General features: G+C 42.9%; 1 protein-coding gene across 5 annotated transcripts in view; it reads left to right on the forward strand.

The window, feature by feature from the left end:
• The window catches only part of ZNF827 (zinc finger protein 827), a 174,712-nt gene extending 159,897 nt beyond the window's left edge, over nucleotides 1-14,815 (forward strand). For 2 of the 5 annotated variants that reach the window (XM_050791755.1, XM_050791756.1), the window contains 3 exons: nucleotides 6,694-6,885; nucleotides 7,263-7,440; nucleotides 10,846-14,815. In XM_050791755.1, the coding sequence (XP_050647712.1) occupies nucleotides 6,694-6,885; nucleotides 7,263-7,440; nucleotides 10,846-11,665 (1,190 nt within the window). In that variant the 3' untranslated portion in view covers nucleotides 11,666-14,815. Of the gene's footprint in view, nucleotides 1-6,693; nucleotides 6,886-7,262; nucleotides 7,454-8,975; nucleotides 9,043-9,321; nucleotides 9,355-10,845 lie in introns of all 5 variants that reach the window. The other 3 variants (XM_050791757.1, XM_050791758.1, XM_050791759.1) reach the window with 3 other exon arrangements.
• Nucleotides 14,816-16,136: the final 1,321 nt, after the last annotated feature.

Raw genomic sequence — 16,136 nt, forward strand, 5'->3', positions numbered from 1 at the left:
AAATTTGTAAATTAGTAAGTTGGATTATTGCAAAGTTATGATATGAAGCAATATATATGCTATATGACATAAAAAGCAATATATATGTTATATGACATATATAGCAGTATGTATTCCCGAGAACAGGGAGCTTGTCTAACTCACTCCTGTATCTCAGCACCTGGAACAGGCCCTACAGTACAAGTGGGGAATCAGTGTTCCTTCAGTGAATGAATATATTTGTGTGCAAGCTCATCTGTGCACCTTTGTGCATGCTAAGTAAGAAAACTACTCAGACGCGGCCGTTGCTTGAACCTTAGAGTCCTAGTGACTTATTTCTGTAATCTATGTGGCAGTTACTTGGCATGGAGGAAAGCACACACTGAATTCTAGATCCAGGTCCTAGACCCTATAGTACCATCAGTACTACTGTGAATGTAGGACCTCAGTTAACTTATCTGGGCCTCCATCTGTTCCCTGTATTTTCAAATGTGCAGGAGATGCCCTTAGGCCTAAGATTCTCTAATTCTATGAGCCTTGTTCTCTAATTTGATTTTCCTGTCTTAGGAAAAGTCACCTATTATTTCAGTACCTTAGGAAACCTGCCACGCTATCTTGTTACCTAAGTGAAGTTGTGATCTCCAGGATGAGCTCTAATCAACAGCACACATTTTGTTTAGTTTCCTACAGAACCCATGCTTTCTCACATTTTCTTATGGGTTTCTGCTACTCCAGGCATGCCTGTGAGTGGGATGTTAAGGGGGTACCTGAGGAACTGTCCTCTCATTAGGCGTTTCCGCATAGTGACCCCTCCTCACCTTTCTCCCACCGTCTGGTGTCTTGTCCCTGCAGAGAATATCAACAAGGGGAAAATATCCCGTCTGGTGCTTGTGACTTCTTCAATGCAAATTTTGCTGCAATTTCTAAATGTTGCAATAAATGGCATTGAGGAATCTGAATGGCTATTTGGAAAATACAGCCATCAATACCTCACCTCACATTGGCACCAAAATAAATTCCAGATAACTTACAGAATCCCTATTAACAAGTCAGCCCTAGAAAAGCCTGAAGAAAATAGAATATTTATCAAGCTTACAGAGCGAGAAGGATTTGTAAAAGCTTAAGTGATAAAATAAAGCACAAATGAAAACAATCAAGAGATTTGACACATAAAAATTTCTTCAGTTTGCAAAAAATAACAGAAAAAGAGAAGCAAAACCAAAACCTGGGTCTGAAAAAATGTGTTTACAAAAATGACAAAAGGTTAATATATTTACCACATGGAATATTCCTATAAACTGTTAAGAAAATCTTTAGGCCTCTAATTGAAGAATTAGCAGAGGATATGAGGACATGAGCAGTCAATTCACAATGAAGGGAATAAAAGCTAACCACTTACATAAGGAAACACATACAACCTCACTGTCAGTCCAACTAAAACTCGAGGCTTGTATTCCACCTGTTAAGTTAGGAGAACATTTGGTATTAATACTCACTGTTGCTGGGATGATGCTGGTACTCACATTGCTGTTGCCCTGCAGAGTGGTAAAACTCCTTGGAAGCTAATGAAGCTGTATATACCAAGAGGCTTAAAATGTAATGCCCTGTGACCCAGTAATCCCATCTCTGGGAATTTATTCATGGGAAAATATTCAATCAGTGAAATATTAATTTTAACTTTAAGTTTAATTTTAAGGAACTATTTAAGTAGACTAATCCCCTCCACGGATATAATACAGTCATTTAAAACAATGCAAATATTTTCATGAATTTTTTGAGAGCCAACTATGTACAATTATCTAAAATAGCATGAGAAAATACAAAGTATTAGTTATCATTATTATTACATTTTATTATGTATGTTTTATAATAGAATAATAATATTTTCTACAATGCTTACCATGATCCCAGACATTGTTCTTAGTGATTTACATATAAAAACCTATTTAATTATCACGACAACCATATGAGGCAAGTGCTGATATTATCCCCATTTTATAGATGAGATAATTGAGGCACAAAGTTAAGTATCTTGTTCAAAATAATACAGCTACTAAGTGGTAGAGGTGAGATTCAAACTCACGTATTCTGATCTATTTTTTATTTTTATTATTTATTTATTTATTTTGAGATAGGGTCTCACTCTGTTGCCGAGGCTGGAGTAAAGTGGCGTGACCTTGGCTCACTTCAACCTCCACCTCTCACGTTCAAGCAATTTTCGTGTCTCAGCATCCTGAGTAGCTGGGATCACAGGCAGGGGCCACCACACCCAGCTTGTTTTTTGGTATTTTTAATAGAGATGGGGTTTTGCCATTTGGCCAGGTTGGTCTCAAACTCCTGGCCTCAGGCAATTCACCCGCCTCAGCCTCCCAAAGTGCTGGGATTACAGGCATGAGCCACTGCACCCGGCCTGGATCTAGAGTCTTTATTCTTAACCTTAATGGAAACAATTTAAGTAGAAGTGCTTACTTTTTTAAGAATGAAAAGAAGTACTCTAAAATGTAACAGTGCCTGTATTGAGGCAGCAAGATGATTGGTAATTTTTTTTATGGTTTCAATTTCCTAATTTGTGATGTTTTAAATTGTGCAGTATTTAGGGGTTTCGTTTTGTGTTTTAAGTTCTCTTCAGCTAGTTGTCCTAGTGTGTGAAGTTTTATCACCTGTGCGCAGGTGTCCTTCACCAAGATCTTTGTGATGCTGAAGAAGGTAAATGATCACTTGGGTCACAGTTAGCCTTGGACTTGGCTGGCAAGGGCACCATGACTCTTTCCACAGACATAGCAAAACAAGATGAGGACAAAAACAGGGGAGGCTGTCTGGACTAGGGATTACACATTGAGCAGGCTGGGCTGCATCACAGAGTGGCTGGCACAGCACATTGTATCTTTATAAATTTATTAATTTAGGTATTTCTGCCTGTGCCTTAAGCCTAAGGGTACTTGAATCTATGTTTAGAGATGGTAGTTGAAATGAATATGTTTTAATTCTAAAAACGAATTTAAAAGAATCACTTGCAACAGGCCAATATTAGAAGATGGAGTTGCAATATCAGGGGTTCAGGATCTCCACTGAAAATGTTCTATCTAGAAAATGTAACTAAGCTGGCTAAATATATAAGATAAGCAGCTGGCAATAATGGTACTAGTTTTCACACAGCTTTCTTGTACCAAGAGAGGAGTCTGTAGTCTAAAGTCATATGCCATTGTTCCTCATGATCAGTGACTGAGGTCACATACTTGCAGTTCTAATAGGAGCAAGATTTTTAAAATTGTGAACCGAAGTAAGAGTTATCTGCCCTGGACCCTAAGTGCAGTTCTGACAGGAACAGGATTTGAAAACATTGTAAGTGGATACATATTTCTTCCTTTCTCTTTTTAAAAACTTTAAAAAATATGGTCACTCTAGAAAATTTTGAAAATGGAATAAAAGTAAACACGACACCAATAATTTTACACTCTAGAAGTGTGTGTGTATATATGTGTGTGTGTGTATATACACATAGGGGTGTGTGTGTGTATATATATATTTTTTTGAGACAGAGTTTTGCTCTGTCGCCCAGGTTGGAGTACAATGGTGCCATCTCCACTCACCATAACCTCTGCCTGCACGGGTTCAAGTGATTCTCCTGCCTCAGCCTCCCAAGTAGCTGGGATTACAGGCGCATGCCACCACACTTGGCTAATTTTTTGAATTTTGAGTAGAGATGGGGTTTCACCATGTTGGCCAGGCTGGACTTATTTTTAATCTCCTAATAAAGGAAGTTAGGTTCTAACATTTACAGTCACTAGATTGCTTAATTAACTGATTTAAAGGGAACTGAAGAATAGTCTCCCTATGTTTTCTCCCTTAACCTACAATTATGGGGTCACGTTGAATCTATAAATCAATCTATTTTGTGGATAATTGACATCTTAATATTCTCAAGTCTCTTGAACCAGGAACAAAGTCTAGCTCTCCAGTTACTTGGGGTTTATAATGTACATCTTTAGGCCAGGTGCGGTGGCTCATGCTTGTAATCCCAGTACTTTCAGAGGCCAAAGTGGGCAGATCACTTGAGGTCAGGAGTTCAAGACCAGCCTGACCAACATGGTGAAACCCTGTCTCTTCTGAAAATACAAAAGCTAGCCAGGCATGATGGCGCATGCCTGTAATCCCAGCTACTTGGGAGGCTGAGGCAGGAGAATTGCATGAACCTAGAAGGTGGAGGTTGCAGTGAGCTGAGATCACTTTACTGTACATTCCTTGGGCAACAGAGTGAGACCCTGTCTCCAAAAAAAAGTACATCTTAATTTATCACAGTAGAACTTCAGTTAATTGATTAAACCACTTCATATGTTGTAGAAGAAACTCATACTAGTAGACTTCCATTTCTCTCCTCCTAGCCTTTATGCTATTGTCATATGTTTACTTAAAAAATGTTTTATAAACCCTATAAAACACTTATTTTTGTTTAAACAATGTTACTTGTATCTTTTAAAGATATTTCAATAATTAAAAAATTATGAATTTATCCATGTGTTTATTATTTCCAGCCTCCTCATTCTTTTGTGTAGATCAGTTTTATATCTGATTTCATTTTCTTCTGCCTGGGCTTTGAACATTTCTTGTAATTCAGGTCTGCTGGTGATGAATTCCTTCATTTGTTTTAATGTAAGCTTTTGTTTCTTGCCTTCATTTTTGAAATATATTTTTACTGGGTATAAGATTTTAGGTTGGCAGTGTATCTTTCAGTACTTTAGAGATGCTGCTTTACAGTGTTCTTACTTGCATAGTTTCCAGTGAGAAATCCACTGTCGTCCTTGCTTTTGCTCCTTTGCACATATCTTTCTTCCTCTGACTACTTTTAGGATTTTGTTCTTTAGCACTGATTTTGAGCAATTTATGATGTTCCTTTGTATAGGTTTCTTCGTGTTTCTTTTGCTTGAGGTTCATTGAGCTTCTTGGATCTATGGGTTTATGATTTTCCTCAAATTTGGAAAATTTTTGGCCATTTCAAATCTCTGCCCTCCCCACCCCACCAGGGATTCCAATTAAACTTATTTTAAGCTTCCCAAAGGCATCCCTCAGTTCACTGTTGCTCTTTTCATTTGGGGGAATTCCTTTCTCTGTTTCATTTCAGATAGTTTCTGTAGCTATTATCTTCAGGTTTACTCATCTTTTCCTCTGCCATGTCTAATGGGATTACTGCTGGCAACAGACACTGCAGTTTTCATCAGTAGAAATTTTATTTAGATCTTTTTAATATCGTCCATGTCTCTGCTTAACTTCTTGAACATATGAAATACAGTCACCACTGTTTTAATGTCCTTGTCTGCAAAGTCTAACAACTGTGTCTGTTCTGGGTCACCTTTGATTGGTTGATAATTCTCAATTTGAATTGTGTTTATCTTTTTGCACATCTGATCACCTTTGGATGCAGACATTGTGATTTTTACCATGTTGGGTGCTTAATATTTTATATTCCTATACATATTCTTGACCTTTGTTTTAAGATGCAGCTAGCTACCTGGAAACCTCATTCCTTTGGGGTCTTGCTTTCATGATTCTTTGGCAGGTCTAGATCTCTAGGCAGTGATTTATCTAGGTTTAACCCACTACTAAGAGACCTTTCTTAGTTTTCCACCTACTGCCCTGTAAATTACGTGTTTTTCCAATCTGACTAGTAGAAACAGGCATTATTTCTAGCCCTCTCTGAGTGCCGGGCACTGTTCTCTAAGCCTTTCAGGTGCTTTTCCCCCTCCAACTATGGGTAGTTTCTTCATCCCCATGCTCTGATCCATACTTTGCTGAATACTCAAGGGGGACCCTCTCTGTGTCTCTGGAGTTGTTTCTTGTGCTGCCCTTCCCCTCTGATACTCCGTCTTGCAAAGTCTGGTCAGACCGTCAGCTCTGTCTCCTCCACTCAGGGCGTCTGTCAGGTTCCACCTGGTTCCTCCTCTCTGCACTGAAGCCTGGAGAGTCTCAAGGCAGGAAACTGATCAGTCATGTGGCTCACCTCTTTTGTTTCCTGTCTCTCAGGGACCACTTTTCTTCATTGCCTAACATCCAGTGATATGAAAACTAGCATTTGGTATATTTTGTCTGACTTTTTTTCAGTTGTTAGTAGTAATGGTAAACCCAGTCCCTGACACTCTCTCTTGAGTAGAAGCAGAAGTCTTCTGACACTAGATTTTAATGGCCTGCTGACTTGTTTGTGTCTGCCTTTGAGGGAGAGGGTCCAGTGTACTGATGAAGAGCATGGACCCTGGAGTCAGACCAACTCAAACCTCTTCTCCACCACTTCCCAGCCATATGATCTAGGCCAGATGAACCTTTCTGTGACTCCAATCCCTCATCATAAAATGGGGCGGGTAACCGTTGTGCCACATAGGATTTTTGAAAAAACAAAATGAGATAATTTAAAGTATAACACAGTTCCTGGAAAGCGGTAACATGTTCAGTACATCTTAGCTATTACTGTCATTTTATTTTAATTCATGTAAGACCTTAATAAACACTTCTCAAATGAATGAATGCCTGCTTTTGGCCCCCAGTACCACAAAGGGGGTAGGTGCCTTAGGGCCTGGGATCCCTCAGTGGTGGGGGAGCTGGGGACATGAGTCTCTGCTCCCAGAATGATGATGCATCCGTGAGACTCAACTCGTCACCCTCAGTTGCTATCATTCTGAGGATTTTCATCTCAGTAACAGACTGGGTTATGTGCTTATTTTTTAGGGGAAGACAGGAAGACCCCCAGCGAATCAAATAGCCCCTCTTCATCCTCCCTCTCAGCTCTGAGTGATTCGGCCAACAGCAAAGATGATTCAGATGGCTCCCAGAAAAACAAGGGTGGGAACAACCTGCTAGTCATCTCTGTCATGCCTGGGAGCCAGCCCTCACTGAACAGTGAGGAAAAACCAGAGAAAGGTAAAGAGGAGCTGGGTGTGAGCCTGCTCAACCCTCTGCACCCAGGATGACCTATTCTTGAGAATAAGCCCTGGACAGGAGCAATGTCAGAAACTGATAATAGGCCCAGGATGCAGTACACTGGGCCTCACCTAAAGTTTGCATTTCTTTTGGCTTAATTTGCATTCGAGTATGGGGTGGAAGGATGGGGAGGGTGACATTGATTCTGATGTTTGTACATTTAACTCGTTTTTGCACGGAGATATGGGGAACAGTGCCTGGAAGGGTATAGTTGTCAGGCGTCTGAGGAGGTGCGAGGAAGGGGGAGCTTGGCTCCACTCCTGCCCTCCTCTCCCCGCTGCCCTGTGCACCTCTATACCCAGCTTCGGTCCTTGCAGGGTTCGAATGCGTTTTTTGCAACTTTGTCTGCAAGACGAAGAACATGTTTGAGCGTCATCTGCAGATACACCTCATCACCCGGATGTTTGAGTGTGATGTGTGCCATAAGTTCATGAAGACCCCCGAACAGCTGCTGGAGCATAAGAAATGCCACACTGTCCCCACCGGTGGGCTCAAGTAAGGAAAGCAAGTACAGAACCTTTTACTGCGTTGTTATTAAATACCCTTTCCCCTTCCCTACCCTGTCCCTTCCCGTGAAGGTTTTGGGAGTCATGGAGAAGGGAAGCTTGGTATGAGGGGAGTTAGTCAGGAACCCCTGCTGCCTTTAGCTGGATTGAATTAGCCCTGTCCCCCTAGGGTGTCAACAGATGTCAGTAGAAGAATCCATTTTGTAAATATCCCGGGATTCAGAGCAAGAAAAAAGACACGTTGGAACAACCCAGCATGCAAGAACAGACTCCTCCTACACTGCCTGAGTTTTGTTCAGACTTAATTTTGATGGACTCAGGGCTTAGTGTCCCCAAGCATAAATCATACTGTCACCGAGACTCACCATCTCTGTTTCTCCGATGGCTTCCTACATATCCTTTAAGTAAGCATTACAACCACCCCATCCTCCAAAATTGGACAGTTTGAACAGGCAGGAGGCAACATTTTTCATGAAAAGATCATGTGCTTCATGGTCCTCCTGCAAACATACTGATGTCTTCTTCCCAAGATCTAGACAACGAGCATCATCTTTAACCAGTATTTTCAAGAGGCTCTTTGGTCTCAAGTGAAACCAATCAATTAATATCAAACACACTGTGTGTCTGGCTTGATAATAGGTGCTAATGGGCACACAGGAATAAAACACCATTTCCACCCTCAAGAAATGTATGTCCTAGTACTACCTAATCTGCACGGTGAAATCAGAGTCCCTGTTCACAAGGCACTTAGGGTCTGGTAAAGAGAAAGCAGCACAGGTAGGAGGACACAGAAAGACACAGTTTTCAAGGCATAATTACTAATTCTCAGCTACACGATCATGTTGAATGAAAAATTACATTTACTTAACACGAGGGGGAAAAAACCTTTTGTTTTAAAACATGTTCATCATTGAAACTCGCAACCCGCCAGAGAGGTGGCATGACTCCCCCAGATGGCTGAGGAAGGGAGAGATGGAAAGGACCCTGGGAGTGGAGTGTTGGGGGCAGTGCAGGCTGGGTCCCCCCAGGCCCCTGCCTCCTCAAAAACTCCCCCACACAGGAGAATCAGGGAAGAACAGGACCTACCGTTGAACTCCATTTTGTTTCACTCGTGGGGGTGCTTCGAAGGGAGGGGGAGGGGAGGGCAGAAGGGATTGGGGAGGGGGTGATTATAATTCAAGGAAACCAGTAGATGGAAAATGCCTAGCGAGAGCTTATTTGGGGATGTGATTTGGTTTGTTCCCACTGTCCCTTTATAAATATTTGTGTGCTCTCATTTTAAAAAGAAACACCAGAACCATGTTTTTCTATGGTTGGACCAGTGCTCACTGCCCTTCCCAGTAGCCCAATCACACCCATGAACGTTGCAGCCCCTGCCAGTTGTGGCTTTGCCAGTTCGCCTTTCCTCAGGGACCTCCAAAGTCCCAAGCCTCTGAAGCCATTGGGGAGAATGCACAGTGAACTCTGATGCTTTTGCTGGTACAGACACTTCCCGTGCGGTGCTAACCGTCCCCTGTGTAATAGTTTATGTTCTAGGATGACCAAGTAGAAGAATACTTTGAAAAAATTGATAATGCCTTCTGGCTATACAGTGAGTCTTTGTTTTGTTTTGTTTTGTTTCCTTTGCCATATCAGAGAATTAATTTGCCTGAGAGAGTGTCTTTAAGAAAATAACGGGAGCACGGAAAACCCTTAGCACTTTGCCTGAGCAGTGAAAGAAAGATTGAGCTGTGGGTCACAGAAATGTCCTTAAAATGAAACAGACTGCTGATGTCTAAATTGCTTTTCTGTGATGGAACTGCTTGTACTCTATATCCTGTTCATAATGCAGATCAAATAAGATTATACTATTATTTTTCTTTTGCCGTAGCTCAGGACAGTGGTGAGTTTCAGACTCCTCTAGGTAAGGCCCAGCTTGGCGTAGGGGTTGTGTGTGCACCTGACCTGGGAATGGGCTTTATATTTCTCTCGTGTGCACTCTTCTGTGAGCTGAGGTTCAAAGGCTAACGGCGAGCTTGGCGCTGAGGAGGCCGTGCACGGTGCACTTGGTTGTGTTGGGCTCTGCTGAACACCTCTCCAGACCCTCCGAGGACAGTCCACTCCTGGGCCCTGCCCTGCAGGAGCCAAGCAAGAGCTGAGGCAGCCACTTTTGCATTTGCATTCTTTGTGGAAAGAGAGCAAACACGCTACAGTTCTCATATATGCCACTGACTCCAGCCTGGCAGCTTCTAAAAGAGAAGCTCAGCGGAGTTTGTTAACATGGCCTCACCACTCCTCGTGGCCCCTCTGGACAGCCAGGAGGGTTGGTGGTAGCATAGCCTCACTGCAAAGGATGGAGAAACTGAGCCACAGAGAGGCCCAGGCTAGGGTATCCAGCTCCAGCCTGACAAGGTGATGGAGATGGGACCAGCATCCGCCCTTCCAGAATCTACCTAAATTGCCTGTAGAGACCACTCAAATAATGAACCAGTATGTCCTGAGTGCTTACCATGTGCTGACTACTCTACCAAGCACTGCAGAGAATGCAGAGGAAATGTAAGATACGGTCCTGCCCTCTGAGAATTTCCAATCCAGTTGGATTATTATCCTGTCTCCAGCATAATCATGTATTAATAATGTCTTTGAGCTCCAGATAGCAGTTGTCTCCCTCCTTCCTCCCTTCCTCATTAGCAGATGGGCCGTTGGGTGGGCTTCCTTCTCCTCCCATGCCCCTGCCATAGTCCTCAGCTTCCTTTCCTGACAAAGAGCCAGTCCTGCAGGGAGATATGTTTTACGAGTACATAGATATGTACACACGCACACACTCACACAGAGATACACACACAGGCCTTCTCATCCTAACAACCCCTTAATAAGCACGATTCTGACCCCTGTGACTTTCTGTTTGCTGGAGGTAGCGCTCCCCCTATAAGCTGTTCTTTAAAACCTCTTAGCCTTTCTGCGTGTGCTTGGTGTGGTGCATGAAAAGTCGATTCTTTGTGTTGCTCCCATCTAGAGGGGAGGTCAGGAGGTTTAGACCTCTGCGCTGTCTGGTCGGGAGTGGGGAGGGCTCCGAGGGGCCGGGCGGGGGCTGGAGGGAGCACCAGCAAATTGATTCCTGGCACTTTCTCTGCTCCCCTTGGTGAGGGCTGGCCTTGCCTGTATCGGCCGGGAGACCCAGAATAGGCTGAGCGGACCTCGCCAGAGCTGCTTGTCAGCAGGGACTGCTCTGTCAGCAGGGAGAGCCAAAAAGGGCCGTTCCACCCCTGAGAGGCGGCAAGGGCTGGGCTGGGCTGGGCAGGTCAGGCCTCAGACACTGGGGGGTGGTGTGAGGGAAGGCTGGTGAGGCGGGGAGAAGCGCGGCTGCCTCCGAACCTCTCCGGCTGAACCTGCCTTGCGTTGCTTCCCCCGGCAGGTGCCCATTCTGCATTTATTCCACCAACCGCCCCGCTGCCATGGAGTGCCACCTCAAGACCCACTACAAGATGGAGTACAAGTGCCGGATCTGCCAGACGGTGAAGGCCAACCAGCTGGAGCTGGAGACGCACACCCGGGAGCACCGCCTGGGCAACCACTACAAGTGCGACCAGTGCGGCTACCTGTCCAAGACCGCCAACAAGCTCATCGAGCACGTGCGCGTCCACACCGGGGAGCGGCCCTTCCACTGTGACCAGTGCAGCTACAGCTGCAAGCGCAAGGACAATCTCAACCTGCACAAGAAGCTGAAGCACGCCCCACGCCAGACCTTCAGCTGCGAAGAGTGCCTGTTCAAGACCACACACCCTTTCGTCTTCAGCCGCCACGTCAAGAAGCACCAGAGTGGGGACTGCCCCGAGGAGGACAAGAAGGGCCTGTGTCCAGCCCCCAAGGAACCGGCCGGCCCGGGGGCCCCGCTCCTGGTGGTCGGGAGCTCCCGGAATCTCCTGTCTCCCCTGTCGGTTATGTCCGCTTCCCAGGCTCTGCAGACCGTGGCCCTGACAGCAGCCCAAGGCAGCAGCTCAGAGCCCAACCTGGCACTCAAGGCTTTGGCCTTCAACGGCTCCCCTTTGCGCTTTGACAAGTACCGGAACTCAGATTTTGCCCATCTCATTCCCTTGACAATGTTATACCCCAAGAACCACTTGGATCTCACATTCCACCCTCCCCGACCTCAGACTGCGCCTCCCAGCATCCCCTCACCCAAACACTCCTTCCTCGCCTATCTCGGACTGAGAGAAAGAGCAGAGACTGTCTGAGGGCAGCCATGTTCTGTACCAAAAACAAAGAGACAAAAGACAAAAAAAAAAAAAACCCACAAAACTTAAACACAACCCCAGCAGGTGTATGTTGCTGCAAAACCTACAGACCCCCATGGGTCTGAAACATGTGTACTGTATATCTTTAGTAAGGAATAGAGAATTGGCTCTGTGTGTATACCTATTGCATTGACCTGAAAGCTGCTTTATCCAATCTTCAGAGAGGTGACCTACTGCATACTTCTACCTTCAGAGGCATGCCTCCCCAGCCACCCACTCCCACTCTCAGCCCTTCTCCGTACTTTTCTCTGAAAGGAATCTTGTCTTGTTAAACCCTAAAGAGAGTGTCCTTAATAGCAATCAGCACTTGTAAGCTTATATACTGGTGCATTTGGTTTTCTGTTGGGTGAATGTGGTGTGTGGGCGTTTGTGGATTCTGAAAGAGAAAGCCGCGTGTCGTGTGCCATGACATTTCTATTGCACATTCTTTGTACTGGCTTCTTTAACAGCGATGAACGTTCTTTTCCCTCCTGGGTTGTTCATCCACGACAGTCTCTCCCTGTGCTCCTTCATCACCTTTCCCTCTCTCTTTGACGGCTACAGAGTGGTAGGGCCTGGTGCTTAGTCGATGAAGGAATGGTAGACATCTACAGTGCTGCTGGAGATTTCCACCAGAGCGCTGGAGACCTTGTACTCAGATCTTCTCTGGCGATGAAGAGGCGAGGAATCAAGTGACTGATCTGGAAGAAATATCTCGCAGCACTGCAGCAGACATCACAGAACTTAAGTGTGTTTTGTGTGTGTGCCCACACATAGACAAATGTGTACGGTGCACACACACAGTGCATCATTTTGTAAGGGCAGATTATATATATATATATGATGTATTAATTCAGTGGTTACCATTTGTTTGCAGGAAAAAGAAATGTATGAGTGAAAAAAATTTATGGTTGATAAATCCAGCCAAGGAGATTAAAAGGGGTTTGGATAAATTCTGGGTATAAATGCTCAGACTAAAAAAAAGAAACGGCAGTTTTGCACAGTGCTGTGGTCTTGCACTAGTTTTTGTTTCTCATCTGAAAAAAGGAAAAAGGAAGAAAATGTACCTTTTTTATGGAATGAGTAGACTGTATATTTGAAGATTTAGCCACAACCTCTTTGACATATAATGACGCAACAAAAAGGTGCTGTTTAGTCCTATGGTTCAGTTTATGCCCCTGACAAGTTTCCATTGCGTTTTGCCGGTCTTCTGGCTATATCGCGGTATCCTCCATGTTATTAGTAATTCTGTATTCCATTTTGTTAACGCCTGGTAGATGTAACCTGCTAGGAGGCTAACTTTATACTTATTTAAAAGCTCTTATTTTGTGGTCATTAAAATGGCAATTTATGTGCAGCACTTTATTGCAGCAGGAAGCAGGTGTGGGTTGGTTGTAAAGCCCTTTGCTAATCTTAAAAAGTAATGGGTGATTTAAAAAGAAAAAAGGAAAAAATCTTTGGCTGAATGTGTTCACTGCTTGTATTTTTAAAACAACAGAATTTCCAGTATGAAACAGGCTGAAAGAGCAGGAAGCAATGTCCTTTGTATAATAATGGGAAGTTTGGAATATAAAAGTTTATATATTTAATTTATCTATTGGAGAACTGGTGTACAGGAGGAACACTTTCTTACTGTGTTGCTGTTTTCCATCATGTGTTATCCTAAGAGTTGGGGTTTTTAAAAATCTGTTTCACCAGGGCAAAATAAAAGCATCCCTAATGTTCTTCCTCTAGTCAGTTTGCTTTGCTGAAAGCTCCCTGGGAATTAGTACAGTTCTCCAGGAAGCCCGAAGACTGTACGTCTGTCCACACCATGGTCTCCTCAGTCCCCTCCATGCCAGCCCCTCTCCCCCACACCCAGCAGGTATGCTACACCTCCCTTTGCCAGTCATCCCGCCATGGATGGGGAGCCTGCTCGGTGCCCTGGCAAATCTGTTTACACTAAGGAGATGCCCACAGGGACAGGGAGGCCAAACCAGCTAGGGCGGGAAGCTCCCAAACCCTCAGTCATTCTCCAGCAGAGACCTTTGCTCTCGGCCGGGTTTGAAACGATGTTCAACCTCGCCACATCAATGTCTCAATAAAAGACACTATAGATAGTTATGGACAATACACTCCAAGAATACTGGGCTTATGGGTGGGTTGGGTTGTTTTGTTTTCGAGTCATGTCTTTATCCCCATATAATGGAGAATGTGCCACTTGGCTAATAATGTGTTTTCAAAATTACAAGTTCAGTGATGACAGGAAAGAGGGCTAAACTGATCCCACAGAGGCTGGTAGAAAAGGTGAATCACACTCAAGCACCAGCGGGTTAAAACCCTGAAAGGGTGGCCCTGACAATTCGGACTATAGGTTTTACAGCATGCCACTTGTGCAATAGGAGGTCTTAGGATTGAAACTTTCAAGAACAAGAGGGGGTGAAAGAAGGAGACGTTTACTGCTCAAATGCCATGCATTTCACTGCTTGCCACTGAACTTGTATTTGAATGACTTAGTCATGCTTAATATAATTGGGCAACTTTTTTAGCACTTTGGAAAGAGTCATCAATCTTTCTGGTAAATTATAAAAGTTTTCTGAGTGAGAAAAGGTGTGTTTGGAGTTTGTTTGACTTTTTATATTATTATTGTTATTAATAAAGAAAAAAAATCTACAGCATTTTTCAGACTCCACCCTAGAAAATATGTACCCCTGAATTTGGTTTGCAGTTTGATACTCAGGGAAGGATGTATTCCATAGATATCCTTTCCGTGTAAAACACTAACATCTTTGAGAAATTCACCTACCAACTAACTTCAATTGTTGTCACTATGCATTCTTCAATGAAAACTAGCTTATTTTTCCATATAGTAATGCAGTTAGGGTTCTCAGCACTTTCTTTCTTCTATCCTTTTTTTAACTCTTCATATTATGTTCAGATGATCATACTGTCAAGGTTTGTGTACATTACTGAAAATTTGTATTGTATAAAGCTTTTTGCATTACAAGGCTGTACAGGGTCATTTTGACAGTAACTGGTATATTCCTTTGCATCTTATGTTGCATTGCCAATTTCTAGTGTATCCAGTTTGAAAGTATAATATACTCTAATTAAAAAAACAAGTTGGCTATACTCTTGTTTCTTTTTCTTTTTTCGTTTGCCATCCTTGACTGCTTGTTAGTCTCAGGGTTTTGTTTGTCTTGCTTTGTTCCGTTTTTTACTTCTCAGTGTATTTTAATCAGATTTCAGAAGTGTCCACTCCTAGTTTGAACTGTCACAAAATTCAAGTGTTGAACAGTGATGGTTATAATGCAAACTGTTATTATGTACATCTTTAATGGCCATTAAGGTTAAGAGCATATCCATCATTCAGGACAGTGGCAGGCCAGCTCCTTCCTGAAATTACTTAGTGACATTTGAAAGTGTTTGCCAACCCTATCCTCTCCTGCTTAACATCATTTCATTGACCCCATAGCCAAAGGGGGGAAAACAGATGAATAATTCCATTTATCTTAATGAAGTTGGGCAACTATGAGATTTTAATGAGTGGAAAAATTGTATGTTTCGCAAACTAAATAATAATCTATCCAAATGCAAGTAATAATAGTTCACCATTCAAGAGAAGGTACCAGAGAAAGAAACTGAGACCAAAGAGAGAGAAAGAAATGAAAAACACGCTAAGTTCAAACAATTTTTTAAAATCCATTTTGTTCTATCTATTTGAGACCTTTCCATGAATCTATGATGGTTGACAAAAATATATAAAGCAGCAGAAGAGACTGTTTTGCCTGGTTTGTAATTTGCATGCTTATAAATATAATGTCCTTTGCTTATTTCAAGCAATTGTGAACCACTTCACTCTAACATTTAAAAAGATCAAATTTACTTTTTAAAAAATGAGATAATGTAGGAGAAGCCACTTTGAAAATGGCCAGTCACTAATTAGACACTATTTTCTCTTTTATTTTTTCATCCAACAGCTATTTTTTAGGTGATTGAGTCAAATACGTTAATTTGATTCAAATACTAATTTGGTTTTGAGGTGGCTGGTGTTGAAATAAGCCAGACTTCTTTGATTTTTGCTAGTGCTACAGGCAGATGTGGCTTCTCATTTTGTGTACACATTTTTTTTTCCTTAAACTCCACAGCTACCTTACATTTTCCCTGAAGTTGAGAATAGCCAGCAATACAAAGAAAATAATCATCAGTTTAGTAATCATTTCCCCAGAAATGGGCCTTCAGTGACTTGGAGAAATGGTCTGGAAACAGAACTGTTCGTGACAGAACAGATCACACCCTCTCCCATCTTGACTTCTCTGGAAAACGGTGTGTGGACCCCGGCATCTGCAAGCCAGTCATGAGGCCTTTGTTTGAATTGTAATCCAAGCACGATTAGATATTTCTCCTACTGTCACGCTACATAAATATAGTTTAAGCTAAGACTCAAAGCCAT

Source organism: Macaca thibetana, chromosome 5 (genome assembly GCF_024542745.1).
Source record: "Macaca thibetana thibetana isolate TM-01 chromosome 5, ASM2454274v1, whole genome shotgun sequence".
Lineage (NCBI taxonomy): Eukaryota > Metazoa > Chordata > Mammalia > Primates > Cercopithecidae > Macaca > Macaca thibetana.